The 15617-nt window shown below is 41.3% G+C and overlaps 1 protein-coding gene across 3 annotated transcripts in view; it reads left to right on the plus strand.

The window, feature by feature from the left end:
* dennd1b (DENN/MADD domain containing 1B) overlaps nt 1-15617 on the plus strand; it is a 184756-nt gene that overhangs the window by 62303 nt on the left and 106836 nt on the right. For all 3 annotated transcript variants that reach the window (XM_041791060.1, XM_041791061.1, XM_041791062.1), the window contains exons 4-5: nt 11631-11680; nt 12651-12770. In XM_041791060.1, the coding sequence (XP_041646994.1) occupies nt 11631-11680; nt 12651-12770 (170 nt within the window). The remainder of the gene's footprint in view (nt 1-11630; nt 11681-12650; nt 12771-15617) is intronic.

Below are 15617 nucleotides of genomic sequence, written 5' to 3' on the forward strand. Positions count from 1 at the left end.
ACCTGAAACAGCTCATCTTGTCATGACTAATGCTAACCTTTATTCAGAATTTACGATGTTAGTGTTCTTCAGTGAATATGACATTAAACAGGTCCCTGTTTATATCTTCTTTTTCAACCTCATGTTTTGTGTTCCCTATGTTTTCTCTGTATCTTAAATCTTTGCCTCTATGTCTCTCTCTTTGGTTCTCATTATAGCATCACATTTACTAACCTTTTGGTATCTGGTTCAGTTTGGGGATCACTGCAGAAACAGGAAGTTGTTCAGGAAGTTTGTTGTTTACAGTGTAGAAGATCACAGACCAGCTCCCTCCCTTTTCCCAGTAAAAGTACTGATGATAGTCATCAATTCATTACTTACTCTGTGCCAAAAATGTACATGAGTCATTTGTTTGTGACTTGGTGTTTTCATTAGTTTTGAACCTATTTTTAATCCTCCATGCCTACCCCATCAAGGTTTCATACCATGATACATTTTTATTCTGCATTATTTATTTTTTCCCCTCTCTCTCTCTCAAACCAAGGCTCAGCTGTCCTTGTGCCTTTACACATTGCAAATGAATGCATATCCATGCAAATTCTTAAAAAAGAAAGGCTGAGAATTTGAATATTTTGCTTAAAGCTGCACCCAGGTCGACCCTGCCATTCGGCATTTGAAAGCAGTGTGTCTGTTTGAATACTGAGGATCTCTCTTTGTCATGTTCGCCAGAGGGGCTGGGTGAGCGAACCAGCACCGGCAGGATGGGCAGAGATCGGCTGGGTAGCTGCACACAGACAGACTAATTGGGAAAAGGGGGGCAAGAGGGGGGACGAGGGGTGTTGGTAAGGGTGAGGAAAAGGTGGGGTATGCAGGAAGGGGGGAATCCAAGAAGACGACAGGGGGTTTAGGAGGGAGGTGAAAGAGGACGGAGAGTGGGGGATGGAGGGATCGAGAGAGAAGGAGAAGGAAGAGAGGAGGTGATGAAGAGGGCACGAGAGCGTGGGGGAGGAAGAGGTGAAGGAAGGATGTGTGGAGACACTGTGGTTTCCATAGCTGATGTGTTAGTAGCCCTGCTGACTGTGTCATTATACTGTTGAAGTGCCGGCTGGATAACCAAGGTCCCTGCCTGCTGCAAACCACTGTAGCCTTAAAGTTCCATTATACTGCATGTTTGACACATATGGAAAAGATAGCTTCACACAAACTGGTTTTCCTGCCGTTATTAAAGGTATTCAGGGAGGAAAAGGTCTCTCTTAACTCTTACCTCCAAGACTTTAAGCATTCTTTTGATTCCAACAGAGCAGGCAGCAGCTGGGGAATGTTCTTATATAAGTATTGTTCCAGCATATTAAAAAGTAAAGTATTAAGCAAGTCAGCTACCCTGTGTATGGTAATAATACAGCAGTATGCACATGTAATAACATAAGATCATAATAATACTCTAGTTTGTGAGAAGCATCAGGTGGGGCTATTTTGAACATTACATGCACAACTTGTGTTTTTCCTATTTTCTCAAACTAGCCCCTTCAAAATGTTTGGTATCATTCAAGTACAAACTTGAAACCTCGATTTAAAGCCAGGTCAGCCTATTTTAAGGTTGAGCTATTTTGTCTAGTGATTTTAGCAAAAGAAGAAGCAGTCCAGCCAACATTTTACTCAAGGTGATTTTTCTGGTTTTAAAGTGCATGTCATAGTCTTCCTAAGTGCATGAAATTTACTCAGTGTTGTAGTTAAGGGATCTTTTAGGCAGAAGTTATTGATTTAACCCTTTGAAGTCACCTTAGTTAACATGTTATCAGCCTGGATGCATCCAACATGACTACATCTAGCCTGAATGGCAAAGTAGGGTAACACTTCTGTAGTGATTGTTAAAGTTAAAGTCTGATTCCTTTTCTTTTGATAGGACGCTTTCTGTACAGTTATTTAGTGGTTAAAGTCAGTGACAAAGCTGCATAGCTTTTTCAGGGGGTCCCTACAGTAGTAGACTGCACAGGCTGTTTATGCACTGTGTTAATAACATTAAACACAAGGCTATGAGTGATTATGCCTTTTCTCTCTGACTCCTGCACATCTCCTCTCACAGTGTCTTGTCACACCCTGTTCTGTTGCTTTCTGTGTGTGTGTTTCTGCTCTTTCGGCACTTTTTCTTAGCACAAGGCTACATTAGAAGTGTTGTAACATTTTCCACATTTTCAGATGTTCGAGGTTGATATTCTATTATCACATTAGGTGAGCCACATTTATGGTGACGTGTATCACAACAATCATCCTACACACTGTGAGTGCAGGACAGTGTCTGTCGCAAGCAGCTGCAGTAAATTATTAAAAAGCAGGAATAACAAGCTTCAGTTTTAACATGAGACATCACAACTCAGTTGGTGCATACAGGGACACACCATTGGGCTGACACTCTCTATTGCAGACGCTTGCAATGGGAAAATGTATGGATAAAAAAAAAAAAATCTGTAATTATAATTCTGCAGCTGTCAACCCATAAATATGTGCGGTGAAAAACTGAACTTAGTTTGAAAGTTTGGGGTTTTCACCATGTATGTTTTGAGAGGAGAATGGGGATGACTGACCCACAGCAGCAGCAGCAGGCAAATTGTTGCTTTCAAGACTAAAGTTGAAGATTGCATTTCAATGTCATTAATTTAAATGCTAATGTACTTAAAAATTACTGGCTACTAATTGAAATTAGCCAGGTAATTACAAGCTGCATCGCACACACAGAGCCTCTCTCAGCAGCAAACACCAGAGTATAACCACAGCTGATCAGGTTTGATGACTCGTAATAATAATAATAATGTCTTGAATTTATATAGCACCTTTCAAGGAACCCAAGGATGCTTTACAAGAACACATAAGACATAGACAGACTGTGTGAGGGATAGGATGAGTGTAAGGGGTGGTTTAGTGAAGACTGTAGGCTGTGGTGAACAGGTGGTGCTTAAGGCATTTTTTGAAAATGTCCAAAGATGAAGCGCTATGGATGTCTGCAGGCAGAGTGTTCCAGAGGTGGGGGCTGCAGCACTGAGGGCTCTGTCTCCATAGACAGAATTTGGTTATGGGTATGGAAAGTAGGCCAGTGTCTGAAGACCGAAGGTTGCGAGATGGTGTATACGGATGGAGGAGATCAGAGAGGTATTGGGGAGCCAGGGCATGGAGAAATTTGTATGTGATGAGGAGGATTTTGTAGTTGATGTGGGATCTGATAGGGAGCCAGTGAAGGTGGATGAAGGTTGGACTGATGCCAGGGTCTAGTGGGGGTAAGAACTCTAGTAGCAGACTAATCATGACTAAAAACAGTAATTCAAATCTACCAATTTCAACAAATTGGCCAATAATGATTGTCTGAGCTTCTCAAGTCATACAACCCTGACAAGCTTTGCTTCTTTTTATAATAAGGAGCATTTTAAATATTTTGTGTTTTGTTTTTAGTGGTCTAAAACATAAAACACTCTCATGCTAATGGTTTACCTTATATTTTGATAAACATGTATATTGTAGCATTATACATTTTAAGAAATCGACTCCTAAGGTAGCTAGCAGAGATTCAGTCAACATTCATAGTAGTGCCAGTGTATGCAGGTGGCCCAAGTTCAAGCTCGTTTCCCACCTGTCTCTCCCTACTGTCTCGTCCCTGTGTTCAATACTAATGACTTTTTGACTCTATCAATGAAGCCCTCCCCCCAGTCTGTTGATATAAGGAAAATGGTGCCAGTGTTTCATTTTCTAACAAAGCTGAGTGCATATCTTTAATGTGTTGATCTTGTTTTAGTCTGTTTAGTTTTTTATCCTGATGCTAACCTTGAAAAATAAACAGGATTTTACTAGACAAGATGCAATTTGCTTGAACACTTTGATTTAAGAAAGGAATTATGTAAAAAAGTAAAAAAGTATAAAATGAAATCTATAGGAAAGCTGGTTAGTTATAATCAATGAATTATGGAGATGGGGTGAGATTCAACAAGTGTGCACTCCTTCCTTCTCCTTTACAGATATGTAAACCAGTCATGGTGTTTAAGATTTTTGTATTCCACTGTGTTTACTATTTTCTTGTGAAACTATTGTTATCATTATTTATATGAACATTTTGCACTGTCTTGCATACATATTTGAAATAAAATTTTCATTCATTCATCCATCCATCTATTTGCTATGCCCCTTATGGCGTTGGAGGCTGCAGGGGTCTGGAGCCAATCCCAGCTGTTATTGGACGAGAGGCGGGGTACACTCTGGACTGGTCACCAGTCAATCACAGGGCTGATGTACAGTATAGAGACAACCAGGCACACTCACACCTACAGCCAATTTAGAATCACCAGTTAACCTAAAGAGTATGTCTTTGGTGGTTGGAGGAAGCAGAAGTACCTGGAGAGAACCCATGCATGCACAGGGAGAACATGCAAACTCTGCATAGAGAGGCCCTGCAAACCAGGACCCTCTTGCTGTGAGGCAACAGTGCTAACCCCTGTGCAGCCCCTTCATTCATTCATTTAATTGATAATATTTCCCACAGAAAGTCACCCAAGAATATTTCTAGAACATTTTTCTTGTTCTTTTTTCTTTCTTTTTTTTTTTTTTTTAATCCATGCATAGTCACTGCCCATAAACAAGAGCAAGACCTCTACTATAGTATTTCCCTTCAGGAAAGGCACTTTTGAGAAGCGACATCTCATGATAAAATCAAGCCGTCACTTTTCTGCAACTGCTTGCTGTCGATATTATGCCGTCAGATGACGGCTGCAATTTGCTACATTGTCAACAACAAGCCTCCACATACAAAGTTCAGTAGCTATGCTAACAGAATATCAAGTGAAACATTTTGAAATAGGTGGAGGGGGATGACCCCTTCTGCCACCTGTACCACCCAAGTATAATATCAGTTTATGGGAAACAATGCATTGACTATTCAATTATTCAAAAAGGATGATCCATCCTTGATATTTTATGCTCGTCACAGATTGTGGGCAAAAAGGCAGATAATAGGTGTCTGTCTTATTCTTTTTTCTGCTAGAAAGACAAAGCAGTGTCAAAGCAGTTAGAATTTTCTTTATATTGGTCTTATGTTTAGACCATTTAATGCCAAAGTTTTCTATCAATGATCAGTTCAACACATCCTGGCCTAAATGTCTGTAGTTGAGTGAGAGTATTATTTAGTATGAAGGCCTCATGCTCATAAACGTTTAGTGTATTTGAATAAATGATGTCAGCACGCAGACAGAGAGTATAATCATTAGCATTGCGCGGGAACGGCTGTTACCTTGTAGCCAAAACCCAAAAATTAAGTTCACATGTGAGACACTGAGCTAGACTTGATCATAGTTAAGTTAAACCTCATGCAGATGTGCAGGATTCTGGCTTTTTTTTTCCTCAAGTTTTAATGTTTCTTACTACCTTTCCAACTTTAATTGATTTCCATTCATTTCCTATGCCATAAAAACTCATCTTGCAAAAACTTAACTCCTGTCACAGTGCACATCTTGCTCCTATTATTGTGAGTGATCTTATGTTTGTGTGGTAATGCAGCACAGGCTTTTCAAGTAAGTCTGCACTTTGTATTGCATTACTGGGAAATAATAAATTAACTCTGACAAAAAAATATAAAAGGGCACAGCGTGCACGGTGATTGATTGTACAGTAAAACAGCGCAGCATGCTTTGAAAACAGCTGTCAGTAATGTAAAGTATATGTGAATTGTAGTGATTGGCCAACACATGCAAAAACACTGATACAGTCCTTTTAAAGTCTGCTTCTAATATGGCTCTAGCAGTGGTACATGAACAAATTTGCCTGCCACCGGCCTCCATTCCTTCTTAAAAACTCCTCCCTGTGTGGAGGGCTCTGGGGGCCCGGCTGCACTGAACTGGGTTGAGTTACACCGGGTAGCTGGCTAGATTGATCTGGCTGCAGTAGCCGGGGGAATATAAAGCAGGGCAGGGGCTTAAAGTCTGAGTCCCCCCAGGGAGGAGTCCTCGCTACATAGGGAGAGGGGCATGAACTGAACTGCTTCTCCCTCCCTCCCTCCGTTTCCTCCTCCCTCCTTCTGCTGCTGTGTCCATCCATTGAATACCATCTCCTTCCTGATGACATTCACTTTTGTCAGCTTCTCTTGCTTTTCTTTCCTTTTTTGCCTCATAGTGTGTAATTTTTTGCATTTTGCCCTTGTAATTCCAGCCTCATACCATCCCCTTCTTTCACATGCAACCACACTTGTCTGCTTCTCTCCTCTGTATTTGCAAGCATATGGGGAAACGAATATTGCTCATGAAGTTCACACCCAAAATGAAACACCATGCCTGACGCTGAGTTAAGCATTTAATCTGTGTGTAAAAGACACTAAGGAAAAAAACTGGTTAACATCATTCTGTCCACTTGCTGTGATCTTAAAAAGCTGGTTTTCCCCTTTTTAGTGATAGTGGGTGGCCAAGAGAGGAGGTGCATACTTATAAGTGCTAGAGACTGTCAAAACTAGCCCACAGAGTATGATCTGTCAAATCCCCCAGTACACCCAGCTGTACGCCTGAAATATATATAACTTAACCCACCGCAATTACTTCTAAAAGAACCAGGCTGGAGCAGGAATAAAAGTGAAGTTTAGGCCTATTTTTTAACAGTATAAAAGCACGATTTTCGCCCTGTGCTGCAAAGTTTGTTGCTCTTCCCTGCTGCACGTTGCTATTCTGCAGGGGGAACGGCGCAAAGCTGCACAGAGCTGCTGTGTGCTGTTGTAGTGTTGTGGTGCAGTGATAGCAGGATCGTCCGCTGGGGGAACCCAGAGTATTCTGTCTCGCTGAGTGATACCCCTGTCTCCACTCACGATAAACAGCACACACACACACATACGCCGGCGTCTGCCAAGCACAGCCTAGCAGCAGACTCCTCCCCCACCACCCCCTCCACCGCCGCCCCCCTCGCAAAGCTGCAAATATATTAGCTGCCTCTTTTTCTTTTGTCTTGGGAAAACGGCAAGCACAGGGAGTGTGTGTATATGTGTGTCTGTGTGTGTGTGGTGGTAGCGGTGGGGGGGCTTACTGTACTAAAAAAGTGTGGAAGAACACCCCCCTTTGTGCCTTTCCTGTTTAGATATCCCCATGGTGTAGGGTCCAGTCGTGGAGGGAGGGGAGTGGTAAGAGCACCACAGATATGAGGATTTATCAGTAATAGAGGGATTATTTAGAAAACATTAGACAGACTGACGGATGAGGAAGTTGCACAACCCATACAGGCAGAATATTTGCTTCAAACTGAAAGTGGTGTAATAGAAGTGATAGAATAGAAACTCAGTTTATGGCTTAGATCCATCCAAAATAACAAAAACACATTTTCTCTTACAGCCCAGGTAATGTTTTGCCATGCAAATACTTTTTCTGTTTCTTACCCAGGTTTTAAGATGATTGTTAGATGTCAGACTTAAAGATTTTTACATCTCACTGAAGATCTTTCTAAGTTTATGGAATAGCAAAGTAATGAAGACAGACACACAAAACAGATGTGTTGCTAATAAAATGTCATTGTTTGGCTTTTTTTTAAAGTTTAAAACCATTTTCCCTCAAGGTTCATACAGATTCTCCATCTACTGCAACAGGATTTGTGTTAAAATAATCAGGCTCTTTATTGGGGTCGACCTGGCCGATTACTGGAGCAGATATTTGGCATTTCACTGATTATCAGTATTAGCACTTTATTTTACAGATCAACAACATCATTAATCAACTAAAAACGGTGCTACCTTTGCTCCACTGCAAAGTGCACCTTCCTCTCCAGCTTTATTATCACTCTCCACAGTCTCCACTAGTAAACTGCCTACAGTTCGTGTTTGAAATCCTCCCTGTTTTCCTGCTGCTGCTGTGTTGCTCTGTGCCTTTTCTCGTGATGACAGAGCTGGTGCAAATTGTTCATTTTGCTTAATTCAGCTCTTCATAAAATAGTTCTTTTGTGTCATTTTAACATTTTGATTACATTGACCTAAAATATCAAAGTTGTCAGTATCGTTGTATATCTGCTGAAAATGTTCACAAATTTTGGATCCATCATTTGAAATCAGTTGATTGAGTTTTATATTGAAGAGTTTGACTACATGGGGCACATCGCTGACTTTGGTACGGGAGATTAGGGTTCAAGCCCTGGTCTGGGCACAATCAGCATCTACTGTGGAGGCTTGGGCAAGATCTTTAACACCATTAACACCTGTCTATGTCTCAGATGTATGTCATTTTGGATAAAAGCGTCTTCTAAATGATATTTTAATACATATATAGCAGCTCTCTATATTTTTTGTTTGTATAAAGTACATTAGAATATAAACATGTTTAGGTGCCTGACTCATTTGGCAGAACAGATGCCCATATAAAGGAGCAACGGTCCTTGGTGTTCTGGTTAAAGGTTTGAATCCTGATTCTGGCATGTGTCTGGTGCACGTCATTCTTTTTCCTATATTTCCTGTCTGTCTTCAGCCATCCTACAGGTAAAAGCCCAAAAGACAGTCTAAAAAAAATAATAAGAACTTAAATTTCAACACGAAAACCTTTTCAAATGTGCTTTAACAACGGCTCAATTTTCTATGGTTGTCAAATTTTTTATACTTTGATCATTTTTGATACCATGTGTTTTCAACCACTGCTTCTCAACTGGTGGGTCGGGACCCAAAAGTTGGTCGTGGAGCTCTTTTCAGTTGTTTGTGAATGTGTTGTTTTTTCTTGAGGCAAGTAGAGGGGCCCCAAAGGAAAATGATAAGACACTGCCTGAAAACACACAACTTAAAGTTTGAGTATGAATAAACTAGCAAATTTCAGTCCTTAAAACAGACTTACAGGTGTAAGGACTGATGATGAGTAAAGGAAAAGACTTCAGCTGAAGAAGGTCTGTTGGTCTAGCCTAAAACTCCACTAATTTTAATGTTTGTATGGCCAATATTTATGGGCAGTAAGTTCACCTTTCTAAGCCAGTATCTGGCGATACTTATATCAGGCTGATAATATTTTGCATCCCTATGTTTTAAGAGTGACACTTAAAGAAGTCATGGAAGAACATTAATGTTTGCAGTTGGCTGAAATTTCTTTCTAAATACCAGTATCGACCCTGAATCTTTGAAATTGGTGTGCCATAATTTTAATAAGTAGGTACCTGTTGTTACAAAACACTCAAGTCCAGTTCGTCTGTCCCATTGGCAGCTATTTTGATTTATTACAAGAAATGCAGAACTTATTTTATTTTTTTAAAAGAAATATCTAAAAAGTTTGTCTGGACTTCACAAGTAAATAAGGCTTAAATAAGTGCAATGCAGATGTTTGACTACAAATCAGATCAATATACTTGCTTAGATCAGAGTTTTTGCAATCTTGATTCCTGCATAAGAGGACTTACTGCTTATCTAACACTTTTTTTGGTTTAAGGCCCTCACAAAGCCACACTCAGGCGTCACTGTTGTTCATTAGTGTGCATTTCTGACTGTGTTAATATTTTGCAAGCTCAACAAAAAGCAGGTTCTGTAAGTTGCTGTATTTTATCAAGAAATTTGCAGATAACAGAGAAAGTAGATCCTTCCAGATTTCTGACACAGAGGTAGTCATCTTGTCTGTATAATGGCTGAAGACAGCAGATTCAAAGCGTCATCGGCTGTGTGGTGTCAGTATATCTGAGCTATACAGACTGATATGTATAGGATGCTTAGAATGTATATATATGTATAGAAAATGTCTAGTTTTTCTGTATGTCACATTATGCAAACGCACAAAGCCATCACTCCCCACTGGTCCTGTACGAGATCAGAGACTCTGAAGCCCCATGACTGTCACTCAAACACAGACAACTGATGTGGGCGGGGCTGTGACAACTCTCGAATCTGGCAAGTCAAATGTTTTTATTTGCAGGGAAAGCGGGCGCATGTGTGCGTCTGTTTGGGTTTGTGTGCCATATGCGGTGCACCGGGGAGGGCTCACTGGAACATATTGGTGTGCGCACGTAGTGGTTAATAATAGTAGCAAACGCATACAGCGATGGCAGCTCTGATGTGTGTGACAGTTTTACAGCCGCACACGCCAAGACTCAGTCACACACGGATGTAAAATACACGCACACGCAGCAGAGACGGAGACCTCCTCTGCCACCGAGCCCTCCGTCTTTGTCGAGTTCTCAATTTTATCACAGATCCTGATAAGTAAAAACAACCTTCCCTCCTACCCCACCTCTCCTCCTGTATGCTCCATATGTGGGCAAATACACACAAACGTATAGCCCAGTCAAACCCACCCACTCATAAACATCCACACACAAACAGATACAAATGTACATGCTTAACAACCCTCTGACACTGAACGCACAAAGTCCTTGAAGCAGGCAGGCACATATATCATCACATACCCCCCCCCCAATCTTCTGTCATTGCTCATTGTTGCTGTTGCTTGCTTGTCTGTGGCGTGGTTGTGTTATGCTGGGGTGGCAGCTTTAAGTTTTGATATGTAGAAGGGATGGGGGGGGGGGGGGGATCAGTGACTGCTCCCCCCGCGGCGAGGTCTTAGCAACAGCAGCAGCAGCAGCAGCAGTAGAAGACACCCAACCTGTCGTCCGGATCAGTCTCTAGGGGAGGCAAAGAGAGTGAGATGAAGCATCAATCTCAGCTCAGACGTCTCCTGTCAGAAAGCAGAGACAGACCTCAGGCTCAGCGTCCGAGCTTGGCAGGCAGACCAAGAGAAAGAGAAAGAGAGAGAGGGAGAGGCCAGAGTGGAGCAGATCGCCGCTCCGTCCTCAGGATTAGTCTGTGGGGTTTGGCAGAGCCTGGCCCGAGCTGAGAGAGAGAGGTAACTGAAAGACAGACGGCAAAAAGGACCAGGTGCCTGGCGCCGACTCTGGGCCAGGTTAGCAGCCAGAGGGATGAGGAGACGGAGAGAGAGAGAGAGAGAGGGGACCTTCTGAGCCTGGATCTCTGTGGCTGTGTGGCTGGTCTGGAGAGGCTCACCCATATGGTGCTTCGCTCTGTTCCTGCTCCCTGTCTAAATCCATATGCTGCTGGTGGAAAGGTGCCCCCCTCCCCTCCACCTCCCCTCCTCTACAACCTCGCTTCAAGAGCGTGCACCCTCCCCTCACTCCCCCCCACAACCCACAAGGGAGGTGTTGGGAGGTAAAGCCCCGAAGGCTTGTACCCCCCTCCTACCTCTTAACCCCTCAGAGCTGCTTAGCCCATTGTCACTACAATCTGCCACCATCGCCTTAATGTCCCCCCTCTCTCTCTCTCCTTTTCTCTCTTTCTTTCTCTCTCTTCCTTCATCTTTTCATCTCCCTTTGGCACCCGATAATCGATGAACTTATTAACTGCTAATTATTCAAGCTGTGGATCGAGGATCCCTCCCCATCTTTGGAAAAAAGAGGGGGAACCTTTCCACTCAGTTCTGCCAAATGAAGTGCTTTAGATTGCCCATTCATTTGGATTAAGTGCGTTTAGGCTGCACTGTTTGGGATGTGGAGACTTTGTCAGATTGCTATCAGCAGCGTTTAACATTAATCCTCATTTTGTTCAGCCAGTTGATAGCACACGCTTAGTGGAAGCCCAGGAGATTTTTTATATTGAATTACACGCTTTTTTATTTGTTTTCCTTGTGATGTGTGTTTTTCTCAACAAATGTGTGTCTCTCTCTGTTCTGGTTTCTCAGGAGGTCCTTCAGACGATACCAAAGTTCTGCTTTCCCTTTGACGTGGAAAGGTACGATTCCTCTCCCTCCCTGCTTCCCTGTTTTTAAGCACAACACTAGTCACATAACACACACACAGACAGATATGTACACAAACGCCACTCCCACCTGCAGAGACACATATGCAAAACAGGAAATGAGATTCTGCATCACACAGTTGCATTTCTTGGTACAGTCAAATAATGATTTATTAACTGTCAGAATTTAATGATGTGTGTTTGTGGGTGTGATTGAAGACATCCTCTGTGGGCTTCTACCCAAACAAACAGGACATTTTTAATACAATCTGCTCTAAATGTAAATGTAAAAATCACCAGTTTACTAGAAATACCTTAAACCATAAATACTGTATAGGTGCAAGCATAAGATAATGATGTTGATAATTATAATAGCGAGCTGATGAGGTCATCAGTGACCCCCACACCTGGTGTGTCATACACAAACTCATCTTACATTGTGATTCAGGACTCTATTAAAGTGTATTTTTTCTCCTCGTGGTGCAGGTCCAGTCAGGCCATCATCCCTCAGAAAAGTACCGGCCTATTATTCCAGCATGGAAAATTAAATATTAAAATTCCCATTGTAAAGACAGGGAGAGAGGGTGAGAGATAGAGAGGGGGGTCTGTACGGTATTTTACTGAAGCTGAGCTGCTGCCATCTAGTGGTGAAGGGATTTATAGAGCTCCTCTGTGATGTTTCCTTGAGGTTAGAAACACATTTTACACTTTTTCAAGCAGCCATAGTGGAAATATGTGACATCAGATTTGGACCTTGACAGGGGATTTAGCTCATGGTGAGATTCAGACTGAGAATGAGTCAGCGTCTGATCAGACTAGACCAAAAATATGTTTCTCTTTATCATTTTTAAACATGCGGAAATGTCATTGATTTACTGCTCCCTGTTCATTTAAGTTGATCTTTCAGTTTTTTGTAATATTTTGGCATTTTCTAAATGTGTCTGTCCCTTGTGTTTTGCCTCAGGGTGTCTCAGAGTCAGGTGGGGCAGAATTTCACCTTTGTGCTGACCGACATCGACAGCAAACAGAGGTTTGGTTTCTGTCGACTCACTCAAGGCTGCCGGGTCTGCATATGTCTGCTCAGGTAATACACACATAGACGGGCTAACACACATACCCACTTAATTATGTCACACTTTTCTCTGACACTCCTGAGCTGCATACATTTCTTATTTTTGTCTTTCTAAATCAGGTTTTGCCTTTTGATCTGAATCTTACACTGAGTCTAAAACATTGGAGACTTTTTGAACAATTTGCCAAATAGATTCCTACAATTAAATTAAAATAAAAACAAACAACTATAGGTGCTAAAAGTTGTACCATACTTTTAGAAACCAAGCATAAATGTGAGCCCTCAATGTTTAATGTTTTTGATTAAGAATCAAGAAAATGTGGGGAGAGGAGTTTTCAAACACCAGTTTCTTTATTTCCTGGTTCAGATAACTGAGACTTGGTCTGTTCTGCCCTCTTTCAGACAGCCTATGGTTTGGTCTCAGATCTGTTGTTTTAAATATAAATATCAATCCAGATTTATTCCTTAAGTGTGATGAAAAAAAATAATTTACAAGATCTAAGACGTGAACACAGATTTTTGAGACAGCATTTCCATTCATTCTCACTCTTCACACTGAGCTGCACTATGCCAGAATAACAAATTTATATTCTCATCTGCCCACACAAATATGTTAGTGATGTGCCTATAATTACCCAAAAATTTAGCAGTTTTGATATTTCATAGGTGGATTTATCCTATCACAGCACACTTAAATGAGGACACCAACCCGGGAAAATTGCATTTTCTTCGCATAATTACTATCCAACAAAGGCTATTATAATTTAATTCCCATGTAATTGCATGTTGACACAATGTTTTTACAGATGTAATTACCTTACCATTACAAAGAAGGAGTACTCAAGTGCTAATCTCAGTGGACAGGCTGGTGCACTTTAGAATAAACTGAGGAAAATGTACAAAATAAATCCATTTTTAATGAATGTATTAAACAGTTTAACAAACAAAAACTGGAGAAAAGGAGCACAAAGCCTTTTTCTTTTTCTCTGTACTTGAGTGTCTGCTCTCCTGTGAGTACTGGCTCGCCTCTGTACATTTGTGTGTATCTGGGGGTGTGTGTGGTTGTTGATGGACAGTCGTGGGTTTGTCACTGCCCTGATGAGCTGCTGTGAAGAACCATGTCCCTCCTCCCCACACCACCCACCCTTCCCGGCCAGCTTCCTTGGCCTTTGTTTTTCTTTTCTCCCTCTCTCTCTCTCTCTCACTCTCTCTCTCTCCTCGTTATTCGGCTACTGCCACAGTGCGACAGCAAAGACGCTCGGCCCATAATTATGCATGAAGCTTCACTGCCAATTAGCAGAGGTCCCCCTGTCCCTCTCGCTGAGTTAGACATGCTAATTCATTTGACATATGATGTATAAAATTCATTATGCATTCTGAGTAGTTTGCATGGCTTGCTTCATTTTTAATAAAATAATGTATAGAAAGTTTTCTCTTTTTTGTTGATTTTAAATTATTTGTTTGCTTGTTAGTTTCACTTTTTTGCCCTGATCTTTTTATGTTTCTCAAGTAACCTAACCAGTGTTAGGAAAAGATATATGGAAATATTCAAATCATTAAAAAAAAAAAACATTTTATTGCAGAAATTACTAAATCAAGTTCTGTGTCGAAGGTCGTTGGTCAAAGGTTTATTTTCACTGCTTGATATTTTCGTTCAACTGTTTTAGTGTGCATGAACATATAAATTGCTAGTGTAATAACCAAAGTAAAACTTTTTAAAAAACATAAATGTAAGTTGTTTAAGCAATAGAAGACTGTTTTAAATCTTTTTGAATCAAAAAGGCCCATTCCCAGTGGCTTAGTCTCATTTAAAGGATATAAAATAAAAGTAATTAAAACAGTTTGCGTCCCTGTGATTGTTGAAGTGCTGGGACCATAAAATTGTCACCTCCGCTTACAGGAGGAAGTGTTTTAATGAGCGGGACAGTTTTATGTGGACAGCCCTTTGTAGTCTCATTGCTAAAGCCGTGGCCGAAAGGGCCGCGCTCCCTTCAGGCAAAAACCTTAAAAAAAAAAGAAAAAGAAAAAGGGCCAGAGGAACAGTCCCTCTGTTTGCCACTTTAATGCCAGGTTTTCTCTCTGGTGTTTTCCATCATATTTAAAGTTTTTTTGTTGAATATTTTGATAACTTTCATATTACCCTGCCTTTTTTAATAGCTGAGACTCTAGAAACATTTAGGTGTGCATTGCTTTAGTTAGTGGTCACTTATCCAGTCACTGGAGGAAACTTCCTCCCCTGTACTTAACCCTTAACCTGAGAAAGTAAAGATGTAATGAAATCTTCCACTGAGCCGTCTACAAAGTGTAAGATGACTTACGATTACAGCTGCCTGTGCATTAAAGGAGATTTAAGAGTCATTTAAGGAACAGGAATAAGTGTCAACCTTGGCAGCCAACAGGTAGTTTATAGTTGCAGATAAAAAGGCTGAATTGTGCAGAGTTAATGTAAAAACTACTGAGTCTTACATTTATTAATAATCAGTGTGTCTAAAATGGTCTGCTTTATTTCACACTAGATGTTTTCTTCACACTTTATCTTTTCAGAATTGGATCCTCCCTATAACAGTTTAGAAATAAGTTCCAAAGGCCAATCCTCGGCCCCATCCTCTGTTAGATATCTCTGTTCTGTTTGGTGGTCTGAGCCCGTGATGGAGAGCACGACGAGGCTGTGAGTGGGCCGCAGATTAACTGCTTCGTTCTTTGAGTACATGGCACTTTGAGGAGACATGTGTTTAAAATGGCAGGAGAGATTGCGGGGCCCCCACGCACTGAGCACTCCGGTGATGGATGCCTCTCTCTCTCTCTCTCTCTCCTTCTCTCTCTTTCTATCGGAGGATTTACGAAGCACAAACAGATCTG

Source organism: Cheilinus undulatus, linkage group 7 (genome assembly GCF_018320785.1).
Source record: "Cheilinus undulatus linkage group 7, ASM1832078v1, whole genome shotgun sequence".
NCBI lineage: Eukaryota > Metazoa > Chordata > Actinopteri > Labriformes > Labridae > Cheilinus > Cheilinus undulatus.